Below are 14,311 nucleotides of genomic sequence, written 5' to 3'. Positions count from 1 at the left end.
TCTTGGACATGCTTTTAACCTTAACAGGCCCCAAAAGGCTTATTTTGTTCCCTCTAATCCTGGATTTACACTAGAATTATACTCAATATCCACTGAATTTTCAAATAATTTAATACCTCTTCTTTTTTCTTCAGTGAAAATTTGGGTCTTGATTAATCCCACCAAAAAAGAATATTCTGTCAAATGAAATAATCCATGATTTAAGGAGATGTGAAGTTAGTCTTTGTAATGCCATGGAAACTCATCAAATGTCGGGGTTTTTTTTTTTTTTAATTTTACACTAAACATTCATTGAATTGGCTTCTTACATGTCAGTTATAACATAAACGGTACCAATTGTTCTGCATCAGATGAGTATTTCGACAATCAATGTCTGTTCAGTGATGCTCGAGGCCAAAACATTTGAAAATCCAAAGATTATTAAAAAGATGAAGAGCTTTAAACCAAAAAGGACAAAAAAGTATAGCCAAAGTCAGGCAAGGAATCAGAGCTTTGCATGAGGGAGAAACATTCCTTAATCCTCATATCTCTCTTATGAATGACTGTCTAAAAGAAAAGTGGCCAAGCAACACTCATTTTTGTTTCACTTTTTTTATTTCATAAATAATAGCACTTATACCAATATGTGGTAAATGCATTACAAACAAAAAATTCTGTGTATGTTCTACTTATATAGACAATAAATTACAAACACAGCATAGTCATCAAAATCACTCTTCACATGTCATCACTCTCAAAATCACAAGCAAATTGTTGTGAGTATGTATTAATGTTTTTTTTCTCTTTGACATCAGTATAGAAACAGATAGATTAAATCTGGAAGCACATTGGGTACATTTTATACATTTTTCGAATGAAGTAATTTAAAATTCTGCATTCTGCATTCTGACACCAAATCTCAAAATGAATTATTCATCTAAAGTTTTCATAAAATTATTATAGTACACATTATGAACCAAGATATTTAAATATCCTATAATTCTGAATTTAGTCTTTCTATAATATAGTAGGAAAGTTTTTGTCTCACTTTTATTTTCACCTTTATTTTCATTATGGTGCAAAAATCATATTCAACACCCCTCTATTTCTCAAAACTTTTATTATGTCATATTCAGAGGGAAAGCCATAATAAAAAAGTTCTGCATGCCTTTTTCATAAATGTATTTAAAAACTTAAACTTAAAATTCTGTAAATTTTAATAAGAAAAATATTTGTTTTCTATATTTTTACTTAACAATATAAATGCCTAAATGTTTTGATTTTATTCATTTTAATAAATTATTAACATGAAAATATATAGTCCTTGTCAACATTTTTCAATCAAGACCGTCAGAAATAATTCCAACAACATGATTGGATGGTTGATCCTCATGAAATTAATGTGGTATCTGTTAAAAACAGTTGCTTATATCCATGTCATTTTGGACTATGGTGGGTAGTTGTTTTATTGGCAATCTTACCACATCTAATATTTAAACACATTGTATTTTCTTAATGTTGGAATATGAATTAAGGAATAACAGTAATATTCTTTATTTTGAAATAAGTTTTTAATAATGCAAATGTCTGTATCATGGTAGACACAGATACAAATGTCTGAATCATGGTAGACACAGATACAAATGTCTGAATCATGGTAGACACAGATACAAATGTCTGAATCATGGTAGACACAGATACAAATGTCTGTATCATGGTGATAGTAGACACAGATACAAATGTTTAATGTACTCTGAAGGGATTTCATTTATGTATTCATCAATTTTAGTGAACTACCGACATTTTTTAGGAACACAAGCTCTTAAAAACTTGACAGAGTTGTAACATTACCAATAGTTGGAATTTGAGTTTTACAGTGTTAAGGGACATTGATATCCTATGAAATTGATAGCCCTATGAGATTTAATACTTTCCAAAAATCTATTTTTTGCATTTTCAAAACTCAAAGCAGCGGTCTCTTTCTGATCTTGATTATTAACACTATTAACTAATAAAATTACTGTGTACACATGTATAACATGGACAGGCTTCCTCATCTTTTGAATAATAAAGAAATAAAGAATAAGAATGAATACATTTAGCTTACAAACTGCATGTGTTCACATGGTCTATCAATTTATTTTTTGAAAATACTTCATACATTTTAATTTTAATATTAACACAAAATGAACTCACAACCATTCATTCATTCTAAAAAAAAGCGCACAATTATCTAACCGACAAAAGTAATTTAATATAAATAATTTCTTATATACTAGTGGATGACCTATAGTTGAAAACATATTAACTAAACAGCAATTAAATAAAATAAATAAAATAAGATTGCACTTCTATGTGGTTTTGTCTTGGTAAATCCACTAACGTTCTAATGTAAAACCTGGGTAAGTTAATCACACAATGGAAGCCAACTCTAGTTTTTATTACCTCAATTCCCAAATTTGTAACAGTCGTCAGTAAAAGTACAACCATTATTCAAATTTTATGTGGTATAATCTAGTTCTAAAAAAAAAATTAAAAAAAAACAATTTATTTACTAAATAGTTTAATAATTCAACTATTCAACTAGATTATACAGGACAAAAATTACCATCTTGCTACAAATCTGGAAGTCCAAAATATGCATTCAAGTCTTTATCTAAACATAATACATGTATACTGTGGACTCATTATTATTCGTTAGATACCAATTTTTGTGGATTTCGTGGAAACAGTAGGACCTTGAATTTAAATGTTTAACAAATTAAACAAGTGAATCTGTGAGCTACTGCTCACTAATGATACCCCGCCCCGCTAAAAGTATAAGGTAAACAGGAAGTTGTTGAGTGATGAATCTTAAAACGCATCACACGGTATAGCTGACTCATATAAACCCTGAAACCAAATTTCAGAAATCCTTGTAATGTAGTTCCTGAGAAAGATGCGATGAAAAATATTCATTGGACAGACGGACTGACGGATGGACCGACGGATGGACAGACAGAGGTAAAACCGTATACCCCCACTTTTTTAAAGCGGGAGTATAAAAATGTTCTATAGGAATATATGCAGATTATTGCAAAACCATGAAATATCTAGATATCCAGGAAAATGCAAGTTATTCTCAATCCATGTAAATTGTTACTACGTAAATAAAAAAATACACAGTATATATATCATGTTGCTATCAATATTTTATAATAATTTCTATTGAAAATTACATTTGTCACATACAAAAAATAAACAAATTTATCACAATGAGCTTTTACAATCACAGATAAATAAATACATTGAACACTGCAGCTAAATACAAAATAATGTAAAAAGAAAACTAATTTAAAGGTTATTGACAAAAATCATATTTTTGTTTACTACTATAATTGTGCATTAAACCTATAGTCTATATAATCTATCTTGGTCTAAGCATAATACTGACTGAATCAGAGAAATTTTTCACAACAAATACTTAAAGTAATTTGGACAACAGTGGTTTAAACATGCCTAGGTAAAAAATTTAAATGCATAAACCAGAGGCCTGTGAAGGTTTTTTTGGGGATACCTAGCAGAGTCATTTAGTCAAGTCATATGAATTATTTCAAGGATATTTATTTTTTCACATTATTTTCTAATTATAGTAACAGTATCCATATTGTTGGCTCAAAGGGCTTATCAAACATATTTCCAAAAAGGAAACCATTAAAAAAAAATACTCTTTGATTTTTTAAACCTTGATTACAGTTCAACTCCTATGTTCTTCTCATTAGAAATGACAGCTATGTTAGTTCATCAAAGTAAGATTCATGCAGATTGGGAAAAAATGGTCCAGTAGTTTCAGAGAGAACATTTTTCACAGACATAACCACAGATAGATGAATTATATAATATGCCAAATGGTTGAAATAGGTCACACAAGCCTTTTGTGCTGTATGAAGATCAAAAGTACAGCAATAGAAATTTTAAATGACTAGAAGAAACAGACAAAATTTAAATCTTGAAACAAAAATCTATGAAAATGAGGTAAAGTTTAAAAAAAAAGTTGATTATTTTTTATAGCCTTGAATCAAGAGAAGAAATTTTACTTTTTTATGTGCAGATAAGAGGGTAACTAGTGCCCCCATCCCTTACCAAATTTTTATTTCACATTTCCTAACCTCAATGACTCAAAGGTTGGAACAATTCAGTTTTTCTTTTCTGCTGCCAATCATATTCAATCATGGTTCTTTTTACATGTTATATATATGGCTTAGCTGTCTAACAAAATTATGGGAAAAAGCCCTCAAACTATTGTGCGATGCCTTTATAAAAAGATTCTATACGATGAGTTATAACAAACTTATTGGGTAAAGCCCCTAAAAATATTGCACTATGTCTTGATTAGGTTCTATAGGGCAAACTATTTAGTGGAGAACATGTTCTTATATTTGTTTAGTTTATAACTTTGAATATATTTAAAAGTTTAGTAGATAGTATATACAGAATTTTCATTCAAATTAACTCTATTTGAAACAATTAATTTTTTAAGGTTGGAAAGATTCAAAGATTAAGGTAATTACTGTAATTTATTTAATTCAAGTTCCCATTTTAAGTCAACACGATAGAAACAAGCATTCTAAGAGTATTGCATGGCAATACATAGTCCCCTTACAGTTAAAAATTCATTGTTCTGGAACAAAATGCTAACTGATCTATAACTTGTCGTGGTGTAAACTATATAACAAATATCAAGTCAATATCTTCAAGCATGAAGAAATAGAGTGTGGAAAACTGATTTGCCGGACTGACGGATGGACAGACAGACAGACAGAGTGCAAACCTAAAGTCCCCTTCGACTTCGTCGGTAAGGGACTAATAAGAAGATGTGGTATGAGTGCCAATGAGACAACTCTCCATCCAAGTCACAATGTGTAAAAAGTAAACAATTATAGGTCAAAGTACGGCCTTCAACACAGAGCCTTGGCTCACACCGAACCGAAAGCTATATGAACTAATTTTTGTTTTATATATTTGTCAAAATGTGTGTTTCAGATCTGGATCTATAAATATATTTTTCAAATATATTAAAAAGAAAGTTATGAATGTTCAAAGGGAAATAACCAGTTTTTGAAACATTAATTGATATGCTGAATAATGCTAAAAGAATTCTTACTAGTTCAACTTTACTACTGTGGTATTACAATGGAAAATAAACAGCTGCTCCTAGACAGGTTTATCTATAATTATTAGACTGGTTTATCTATAACAGTCACTCCAGCATAACTCCTCCCTGTCATCATACTTGCACTAAGTAGTGTCCATAAATTTGTTTTAGGATCAAAACATTCTATTGAAGCAAGATTTGAAGATCCATCATCGCCACCAACAACATATAAGTAACCACCATTTGACACTACACCTGGAAAATATCATACAAGTATTTTTTCTTTTATATTTAAATGCTTGTTGAAGAAAGGAAAAAACTTTATTACAATTTTAAATAAATGGAAACAAAGGAGTAAATTCAGTAAAGGCTATATTTATAGTTTTGCTCATAAAGCATTTATATTTATTTATTTAACGCAAATAGGATAACAGAGATTTTTGTAAAATGTGACAAAATTGTCCAGATTTCAATGAAATTTAGGCCTAGGAAACATATAATGCAGGCCTTGACAAATCAATATTCCAGTCAGATATGTAGAATGGTATAACAAACATGATGTTAAAATGTCTTTTTTTGTCGACCCATGAGCTCTATGTTTCCAGTCCACTGTAGGAAAATGTAAAATTTATATGACATGCTTAAGAAACCGAGGCAAAAGCGAGTACAAATACCTGTTATATTTCCTTTACTGTACGAATATTGTTTCTATCCTGCAATTTAACATTGAGCCTAAACTTATATTTTTTCCCATCAAAATCCTTGTTCAATGAAATAAACATGACTTAAACAAGGACTGCAATGAGGACCCCAAATTGAACTGTTACGTAAACAATAATTTGAAGATAACTGTTTACTCGCAACAGAAGCAGGATACCAGGAGACTATAAACATTTAGTATATGTTTATTCATAATTGGTTCATGTTATCTGCCACTCTGTATTTGTAAAGCAGAAAGGTTGATTGCAGGATAAGTACATGTTATCTGGGTGTGGATATATAGATATAGAAAAATATCACCCCGCGAGCCAGAATATGAAGCTAAATGTCGAGTGAGCGTAGTGAACGAGCCATTTAGCTTCATATTCTGTCGAGCTGGCTGATTTTTTTCAATATCTATACAATCCACATTTAGATAACATTTTTATCATCTTTCAAAGCAATGTTTTTGATCAAAATTTTCTTTTTTAATAATTAAGCGGGAATTGTTATTACCGGAGTGTCTCTGTTGTTACTAGGCAACACACGTCATCGACATATTAAACCGCGGAACACCTTGCTGCCAAAATACACAGGGTAAAATATTCCCATTAACTACATGAAGAAAAATGTGTTTTGTACATGATAATGCATATATTGATGTATAATATTTGAAGATGATACAAAAAAAAAGAAACAAGGCTTAACGATAGATTGAAAGATCGAAGTATTTCATATCACCAGAAGAAAAAAATTTCTACTCGCTGACTGCTGAACAACTTCTAAGCATACGCGGCACTAAACAAATCCAGAAATATCGCATCAAAATGTTGTTTGTATCAAGTCTGAGAGTACATAAATATTTGGTAGTTGTTATTCGTTAGGAGAAGTTAATTTGACAAAGACAGGTATTGGTAAATTGTCCTTTTTGTAATAATACCTCGACATCTCACACCTTGTACCCGCCATTTGTACGTAAGAGGACATGGAAGGTAGGTGTTATTTTTGTACAGACTTCCCCACCAAATTGCATTGGGACGGTATTTGGTTCAAGTAATTGGGTACCATTTCCTATAAGTGCTTTGCCTTATGTTATAATTGGGGAAAACATATTTTCCGCGGGTACTTTCTTCCCTGATAAAATTTAAAGGAACAATAACAGAACCAGATCACCTGAATTTTTGAAATGTTTTTCAATATTGCTTCGCTGCATACTGTTGGTCCATGTACATTGATATAAATGTATCATTCTTTTGGTAACTTTGAGTTAAATGATAAGATACATCATGTTTATGATTCTTGGAGAAATGTATATGCTTTCAGTGTATTCAACTAGGTAGCTCAGGGGTCAGAGCATCTCTTTATGAGAAGGTCTTAGGTTCAAATCCTAACTTAGTTACACTGAAACAGTAAATACTATGAATGGAATTTTAACATGTTTAACATGTATTAATCATTTAATATTTTGCCTTCTTGAGTCTATCTCATGTGAAAGATCAATGTACATATAGCCAAGGATTTGTCCTTGATATAGCCAATATAATTATGATTTACACCAGTTTTCTCATTGTAGCTTGCAACTGATATTTTATATCAATATATGTAGAAACTAGACCAAATTATCTGTCGTTCAAAAGCTTTTTTTTTTGGTTGGTGCTTTTGTGTAAAGCTTGTTACACAGTATGTATTTTGGTCATTGTTAAAGGCCATATACATGACGGACATGTAAATTTGCTTTCATCTCAAGTTGATAAATCTTTTTTATTGGTGTTTTTATATTGCATCTTCTTATTTTTTGTTATTTGCAGACTGGTTTTAGGTTACATGAAATAAATTGAAGCTAGTAATAATAGGTTGATATGCAAGATGATTTTTTTTTGTTAATTTGCTCTCTTTGCAAATACATTAAATCATAATTGCTTGAAGCAAAAATATTTTTACACATTTTCAGTATAAGACTATTTTTATTTTCTTTACACTTGTAGTATGATACTGATACAGTGAGTCTTATTATTTGTAGAGCATCTGGAGAAATTCGTATTATTTTAGCAATTGATTGTATACATAAAATAGATTTGTTGGTCAGATATTTATTGCGTTTAGTTTTAAAAAGTTGTTAAAGCATACTGAGTAATGGAAATATTGGATAATAGTCCCACAACTAATAAATGAATTGAATGATTATTATATTTTAGAAATCACTATCACTGTCACTGTCAATTACGCATAGACGCTTTCTTTTGTTCTTTTTGTTGTCATCCGAGGGTTGTTGATCTGATGACGATGATGTCCCATTGTTAAAGGTAAAACTGAAATTTCCACCATGGAATGTTGCATTGGTGAAAAGACCACTCATTGCAGGATGTAATTTCGAAAAATTAAAATTTCCTTTGTAAATTGACTGTTTACTGTTGTTACTAACAGTTGATTGAGTCTGTGTTGATGTTATTGTCTCTAATACTGGTGAGGTATTTTCTTTATTATCTGATTTAGTAACTGTAGTATGCTGTAATTCTCTTGTTGAAGATAGCATTAGAGATGCTTTTTTTTGTTGTTCCAAGCTTGTTTTGGAGTACGACAGCAAACTGTTAACATTTTTGTGTCCTGTTCTTAGTACAATTTCTGTGTCTTGCACTCCATTGTCTTTTTGTTTTGAATTGAACCCTTCCTTGCACTATGGCCAGTGAGTCTTTTATCGTTATTGGGTAGTGCTTCCGTGGCCATATCTTTTATTATTTTAGAAATTGATTTAGTTCCAAGTCTTAGGTTTTTGTACCAAAGAATTTTTGATTCATAGTTATTATCCTGAAACATTGAAGCCTGAATATAAAAAGGGGAATCCTCTTTTTTCATGGTTTCTGGTCTTTTTTGTCGAAAAAGTTTATATTGAAACACAGGACATCTGGTGCGGTCAATTTTGTTTTCTACTGCGATTGGTCCTGATTTACTTAGATTTGTTATATTTCCCCCCTGTCTTGTTTTTGTCTGCCTTTCACGACAATACTGGAGGTATTCGTCTCCATTTGTGTCAACTTTTAGTGATATATCACCCCAACATAAATTATAATGTTCAGTTACTCCTCTTAAACCAAAATGGCAATTGTTATTAATATATACTGCGTTTATAAGAGAGCGAGGGCTATTTGACCCCATAACTTTTTTCATATAAAATTTGTTGAGATTGTCATCTGTCAAAGGGTCTGCAGCAATGGGTTTATTACCAAGACCAAGTGATTTTAAGTTTTTAAATTGCTCTCAGAGTCTGACGACTTTTGTGGAACTCATCATCAGTTATAATATTACAGTCATACTCATTATCCTTTAAATGTCGGCTAATGCTCTGCTGTATTGATTTAAGAGATGATGGTTCATATTCAAAAGTACCATTTGTTTGTTTTTCCTTCGTGGCGCTAAGAAAGAAAAAACTAAGATATCTGTCCAACTGTTGTGGTGGTATTTGTTCAATGTTTCTTTTTTCATCATGTTTTGATTTTAAGAACAATTGGAAAATTTTCAAATCAGACTTTGTTTTCTTGCGCATGGAAGTATTTTTATTAAGTTGCTCTTGAAGGAAGGAGTCTATATCAGCATCTGTTACATCTCTGAAACGGTCACTCTCTAATGCTTTTGCTAAGGATGTTGTGCCAAAAGATGCAGTTTGATCACTGTCGGTTTTAGTGTTCTTGTCTTCTTTTGCATTTTCCTTTTGTTTTTCATTTGTGGCACTTTGTTTTTGAATTTTGTGAACATTTACAGGGAGATATTTATATCTAGTGCTTGAATTTGGTTTTGAAAAGTCCCAGTAACTGCATGAAGGGCTGTCCATTTCACCTAATAATGTATTTGTGTCTGAATTGACTCTCGATTCCCATGATTCACTCTCACTCTCTGTATCAGTGGCCATTTTGTGTGTTTGTTTTGTTTTGTTTTGTTTCAGCAGACAAAATAAGTGCTTTAGACTTGTCTGGAAAAGGGTGTTTGAGCTCTTTCATAATTTAATGTTAAATGTGTAAGCTTTGCTGTTATTAAACACAAGTGCATTTAAACAATTTAGATTTAATTTGTTATTGGTTTTACTGTGAATAATTGGTTTATACTGTAAATATAGTTTTAATCGTTAAATTTTCCACCCCCGCTTTGTTGACATTTTTTTCGGTAGACTGATCTCAATGTAGGTCATACCAGGAGTTCATGTAAGGTCACAGAGTTGAATTTAAAAAAAATGTAGTCCCGGCAGACGTTATTTAGAATCCGGTGGGACACGTTTTTACTATTGCTTATTCAAGCATAAAAGGTAAATTTGGCAACATAAAAATTGCACAATGCAAAAATTGGTATGCAAGGGTAATTTATTTGGTCAAATCATCTTTGTAAGTGACATGATATCATTACAATGATGAAATAAATGTTGGGAGAATTTGTTGATATTTCCACCTCAAGTTGATAATGTCTCCTCAGAGCACGCGCTATCGTGATACGAGTTTTACGGATACGTTGAGGAAACAGATATTGCCGTAGGGAAGGATGATAAATTGTGATATTGGTAAATCCTAATTTTAAATTGTAGCTAGAAAAAGGGGCCATTTTAGGGCCTTATCAAACCTATTCCTTTATATTTTTTATTAAATGTCGTCAATTTCACTCATATTGAAATGCCCTGTTGGTTTACTTCAAATATTGTAAAATATTACAGCTAAGTATATTCACATTGAAAAATTTGTAAGGGTTCCGCGGAACCCAGTGTCTCGCCTACTTTTTCTGTTAATTGCAGGCTCAACAAAAATGAGGAAGTAAATCAATAAAAATATTCCACTTGATACTATCTTTTGATTGTAAGAAGCTTCTGTCCAAGTTTGGTAAAAATCAAGGATAGTTTATGAATCTAATAAATGTTTAAAAACTTTAACTGCAGACTGAATGTAATGTTAACTGGAAGAAAACAAAATTTCCTTCTAGATACTAGCATTTGATCATAAACAAGCTTCGGTCCAAGTTTGGTACAAATCCAAAATAGTATGAGAAAGTTATTAAAATTTTTAAAACTTTAACCACAGAGTGAATGTGTTGTTTCCTGGCAGAAAATCTAAGTCCATTTAAAAGTAAAATACGGAAAAAATGGATTTATTTTTTTACAAAATCTCCTTCTAGATACTAGCTTTTGATCATAAACAAGCTTCTGTCCAAGTTTGGTACAAATCCAGAATAGAATATGAGAAAGTTATTAAAATTTTAAAAACTTTAACCACAGAGTGAATGTGTTGTTTCCTGGCAGAAAATCTAAGTCCATTTAAAAGTAAAATAAGGAAAAAATGGATTTATTTTTTTACAAAATTTACTTCTGGATACTATCTTATAATCATAAACAAGCTTCTGTCCAAGTTTGGTACAAACCCAGGATAGTTTAAGAAAGTTATTAAAATTTTAAAAACTTTAACCAAAGAGTGAATGTAATATTTCCCGGCAGAAAAACTAAGTCCATTTATAAGCAAAAATATGGAAAAAATGGAATTTTATTTTTACAAAATTTACTTCTGGATACTATCTTGTGATCATAAACAAGCTTCTGTCCATGTTTGGTAGAAATCCAGGATATTTTAAGAAAGTTATTAAAATTTCAAAAACTTTAACCACAGAGTGATTATTTGTGGACGCCGCCGCCGCCGCTGCCAACAAAATGTAGGATCGCTATGTCTCGCTTTTTCGACTAAAGTCGAAGGCTCGACAAAAACTACATTTCTACTAAGAAAGCTGTTGGAATGCTGTCTCAATGGTAAATATTGGGAACTTCCTTTGTTTCAATCATATAATTCAAATAACATGTATATTTATTTGTAATAATGCATCTGGTTTTTTAAAATCCTTTTAAAACTATTTCATGAAATAAAAATATATATAGGTGACTATACAGTATGGGTTTTGCTCATTGTTGAAGTCTGTACTTTGACATATAATTGCTAAATACAAAGTCATTTGGACTTAGATGAATAGTTGTCCCACCAGCAATAATACTAAATCTCCTTATTTTTATATTCATAAAGATGCTTTTGCTAGATTCAAGTGTCCCTATTTAAAATGTGTTGGCTACACTATCTATTATATAAATCTTACCAGCATTTCTTCGACAAAGATGCATGTCACCAGAATGTTTCCAGTCATTAGTTTCTGGGTCATACATCTCCACACTTTTCCTTACTAAAGGCCCATCATGACCACCCACAGCATACAGAGTGCCATCGACTACACCTACTCCTATACAAATTAAAGTGATACACTCATATAGCCATACTAGTACATAAATGTCTAACATAAAACATGCTTCCACCATTTATATAATGCTTAAAACACATTTGTATCATAATTATGAATCAAGTTTGTATTCAACTAACAGATCTCAAGCAAATGACAGTATTAAAAACAAAGAAAAAATCTGGTTTAAAATTATGAAATTAAAACCTGGTAAAAAAAATTGTTTTGATTTTTTATATCTATTTGGATATTCATGGTACTGTCATAAATGTTTCTGCACCATACTGAAAATCAGGACATTAAAAGTATACGATAATTTATCAAATCCTACATCATTTCAATATTGTCTGATGCATAGATAACAATTTGAGATCATCTAACCTATAAACATATATTTGCATTGATACCCTAATGTGTAAGGCAAAATTCTAAAATTTAAATACTGATGTCTAATAGACTTATGTCTTATGAAACTGCTGAAGGATGTTATTTAATAAGTTGATGTTTTTTTTTAATTTTTGAATACTAGAGGCCAGAGACCTTCTCCTTTTGACACCAGTAATAATTCAGGACATGTTCTACACAAATATCAAGTTTCGTTAAAATCTAGGTAGAAAGCATGATGACTTTGCTTATGTTTTTTGGCATTCATTTCATATATGAAGACCAACAGAAACATCTTGAAACGCTCATTTTATTCAATATTTTTAAAATATCTTCATTAAGATTCTTACCAGCTCCACTCCTTCTACATGACATGTCTCTGACAGGAATCCATTTATCTGTTAAAGGATTATAACACTCAACAGAACTCAAACATTGCCTAGATGCTCCATCATATCCACCTACAGCATATAACATTCCTAAAAAAATGAAATAGAAAGTTAAAGATTAAATTCCTAATAGCTTTGACAGTGATGCAAAGCAAAAACTACAAATTGATTAAACTTTGTATCAGCGCTATTAAATAAACTGTTATCACAGAGATCTGTCTCGCTTTTTTGTAATTTTGATTATGCAAATGTTGAAAATAAAATGGCAATACTTAACAAATTAGGCTAATATTCAAAGTCAATGAACCATGACTGAGGTACATGGCTAAACCATCTCCATGTAAATGAGGTGCGCCAATGCTAATACAACTGCATACCAAATATCATTGACTTATTATAAGTTGTTCCCTTTAAACAAACCTCAACACAAACATTAACTTGTAAACTATGTAAAAGTATCAAAATCAATGAACCATGAAGAGGGGGTGGAGCTATATAATCTCCATAGAAATGATACTTACAAATGCCAATAAATTTGCATACCAAATATCATTGACTTAACATTAGCAGTTCATCTTAAACTGATCTTATCACAAACTAATATATGTAAACTAAGCAAAAGTTTCAATCAATAGGCCATGACTGAGGGGATTGGGCCAAATATTCTCCATTGAAATGAGATGTGCTAATGCTTATACAACTGAATACCAATTAACATTGGCCTTCCACTAATGGTTCCCCTTGAACTGACCTAATCACAAACTAATACATGTTAACTAAGCAAAATTTTCAAAGTCAATAGACCATGACTAAGGAGGCTGAGCCAAATAATCTCCATGGAAATGAGATATGCCAATGCTTAAACAACTGCATTCCAAATATCATTGACCTACCGCTAATGGTTCCTCATAAACTGAACTAATCACAAACTAATACATGTAAAATAAGCAAAAATTTCAAAGTCAATAGACCATGACTGAGGGGGCAAGGCCAAATAATCTCCATGGAAATGAGATGTGCCAATGCTAATACAACTGTATAGCAAATATCATTGACCTACCACTAATGGTTCCCCATAAACTGACCTAATCACAAACTAATACATGTAAAATAAGCAAAAGTTTCAAAGTCAATAGACCATGACTGAGGGGGCAGGTCTAAATAATCTCCATGGAAATGAGATGTGCCAATACTAATACAACTGTATACCAAATATGATTGAACTTGTGGTTCACTAAAAACTAGACATAATCACAAACTAATACATTGTTGACGACATCGTCGCTGACGCCGGAAACAGCATACCTATGTCTCGCTTTTTTACTCCGTCAAGCGAGACAAAAACTGCATAGAAGGGATTCCCTTTTTGTATGGAAAAAAACATGTAAACTTGAAAAATACTTTGTGCTTAAAACAAAATTTATGATATTGAAAATTGAACAAATAAATTTGTTGAAAAGCTTTAATAAAATGCTCCGCA

The 14,311-nt window shown here is 31.2% G+C and overlaps 1 protein-coding gene across 3 annotated transcripts in view; it reads right to left on the bottom strand.

Annotated features, from left to right (window-relative positions):
* Nucleotides 1-575: 575 nt before the first annotated feature.
* Nucleotides 576-14,311, bottom strand: part of LOC127708544 (kelch-like protein 2) — a 31,107-nt gene continuing 17,371 nt past the window's right edge. For all 3 annotated transcript variants that reach the window (XM_052213451.1, XM_052213450.1, XM_052213452.1), the window contains exons 10-12: nt 12,793-12,921; nt 11,921-12,061; nt 576-5,368 (exon numbers count right to left, since the gene is read on the bottom strand). In XM_052213451.1, the coding sequence (XP_052069411.1) occupies nt 5,196-5,368; nt 11,921-12,061; nt 12,793-12,921 (443 nt within the window). In that variant the 3' untranslated portion in view covers nt 576-5,195. The remainder of the gene's footprint in view (nt 5,369-11,920; nt 12,062-12,792; nt 12,922-14,311) is intronic.

The sequence above is a fragment of the Mytilus californianus genome, unplaced genomic scaffold, assembly GCF_021869535.1.
Source record: "Mytilus californianus isolate M0D057914Y unplaced genomic scaffold, xbMytCali1.0.p SCAF_7, whole genome shotgun sequence".
In the NCBI taxonomy this organism is placed as follows: domain Eukaryota; kingdom Metazoa; phylum Mollusca; class Bivalvia; order Mytilida; family Mytilidae; genus Mytilus; species Mytilus californianus.
This window is presented reverse-complemented; position numbering and strand designations above follow the sequence as displayed.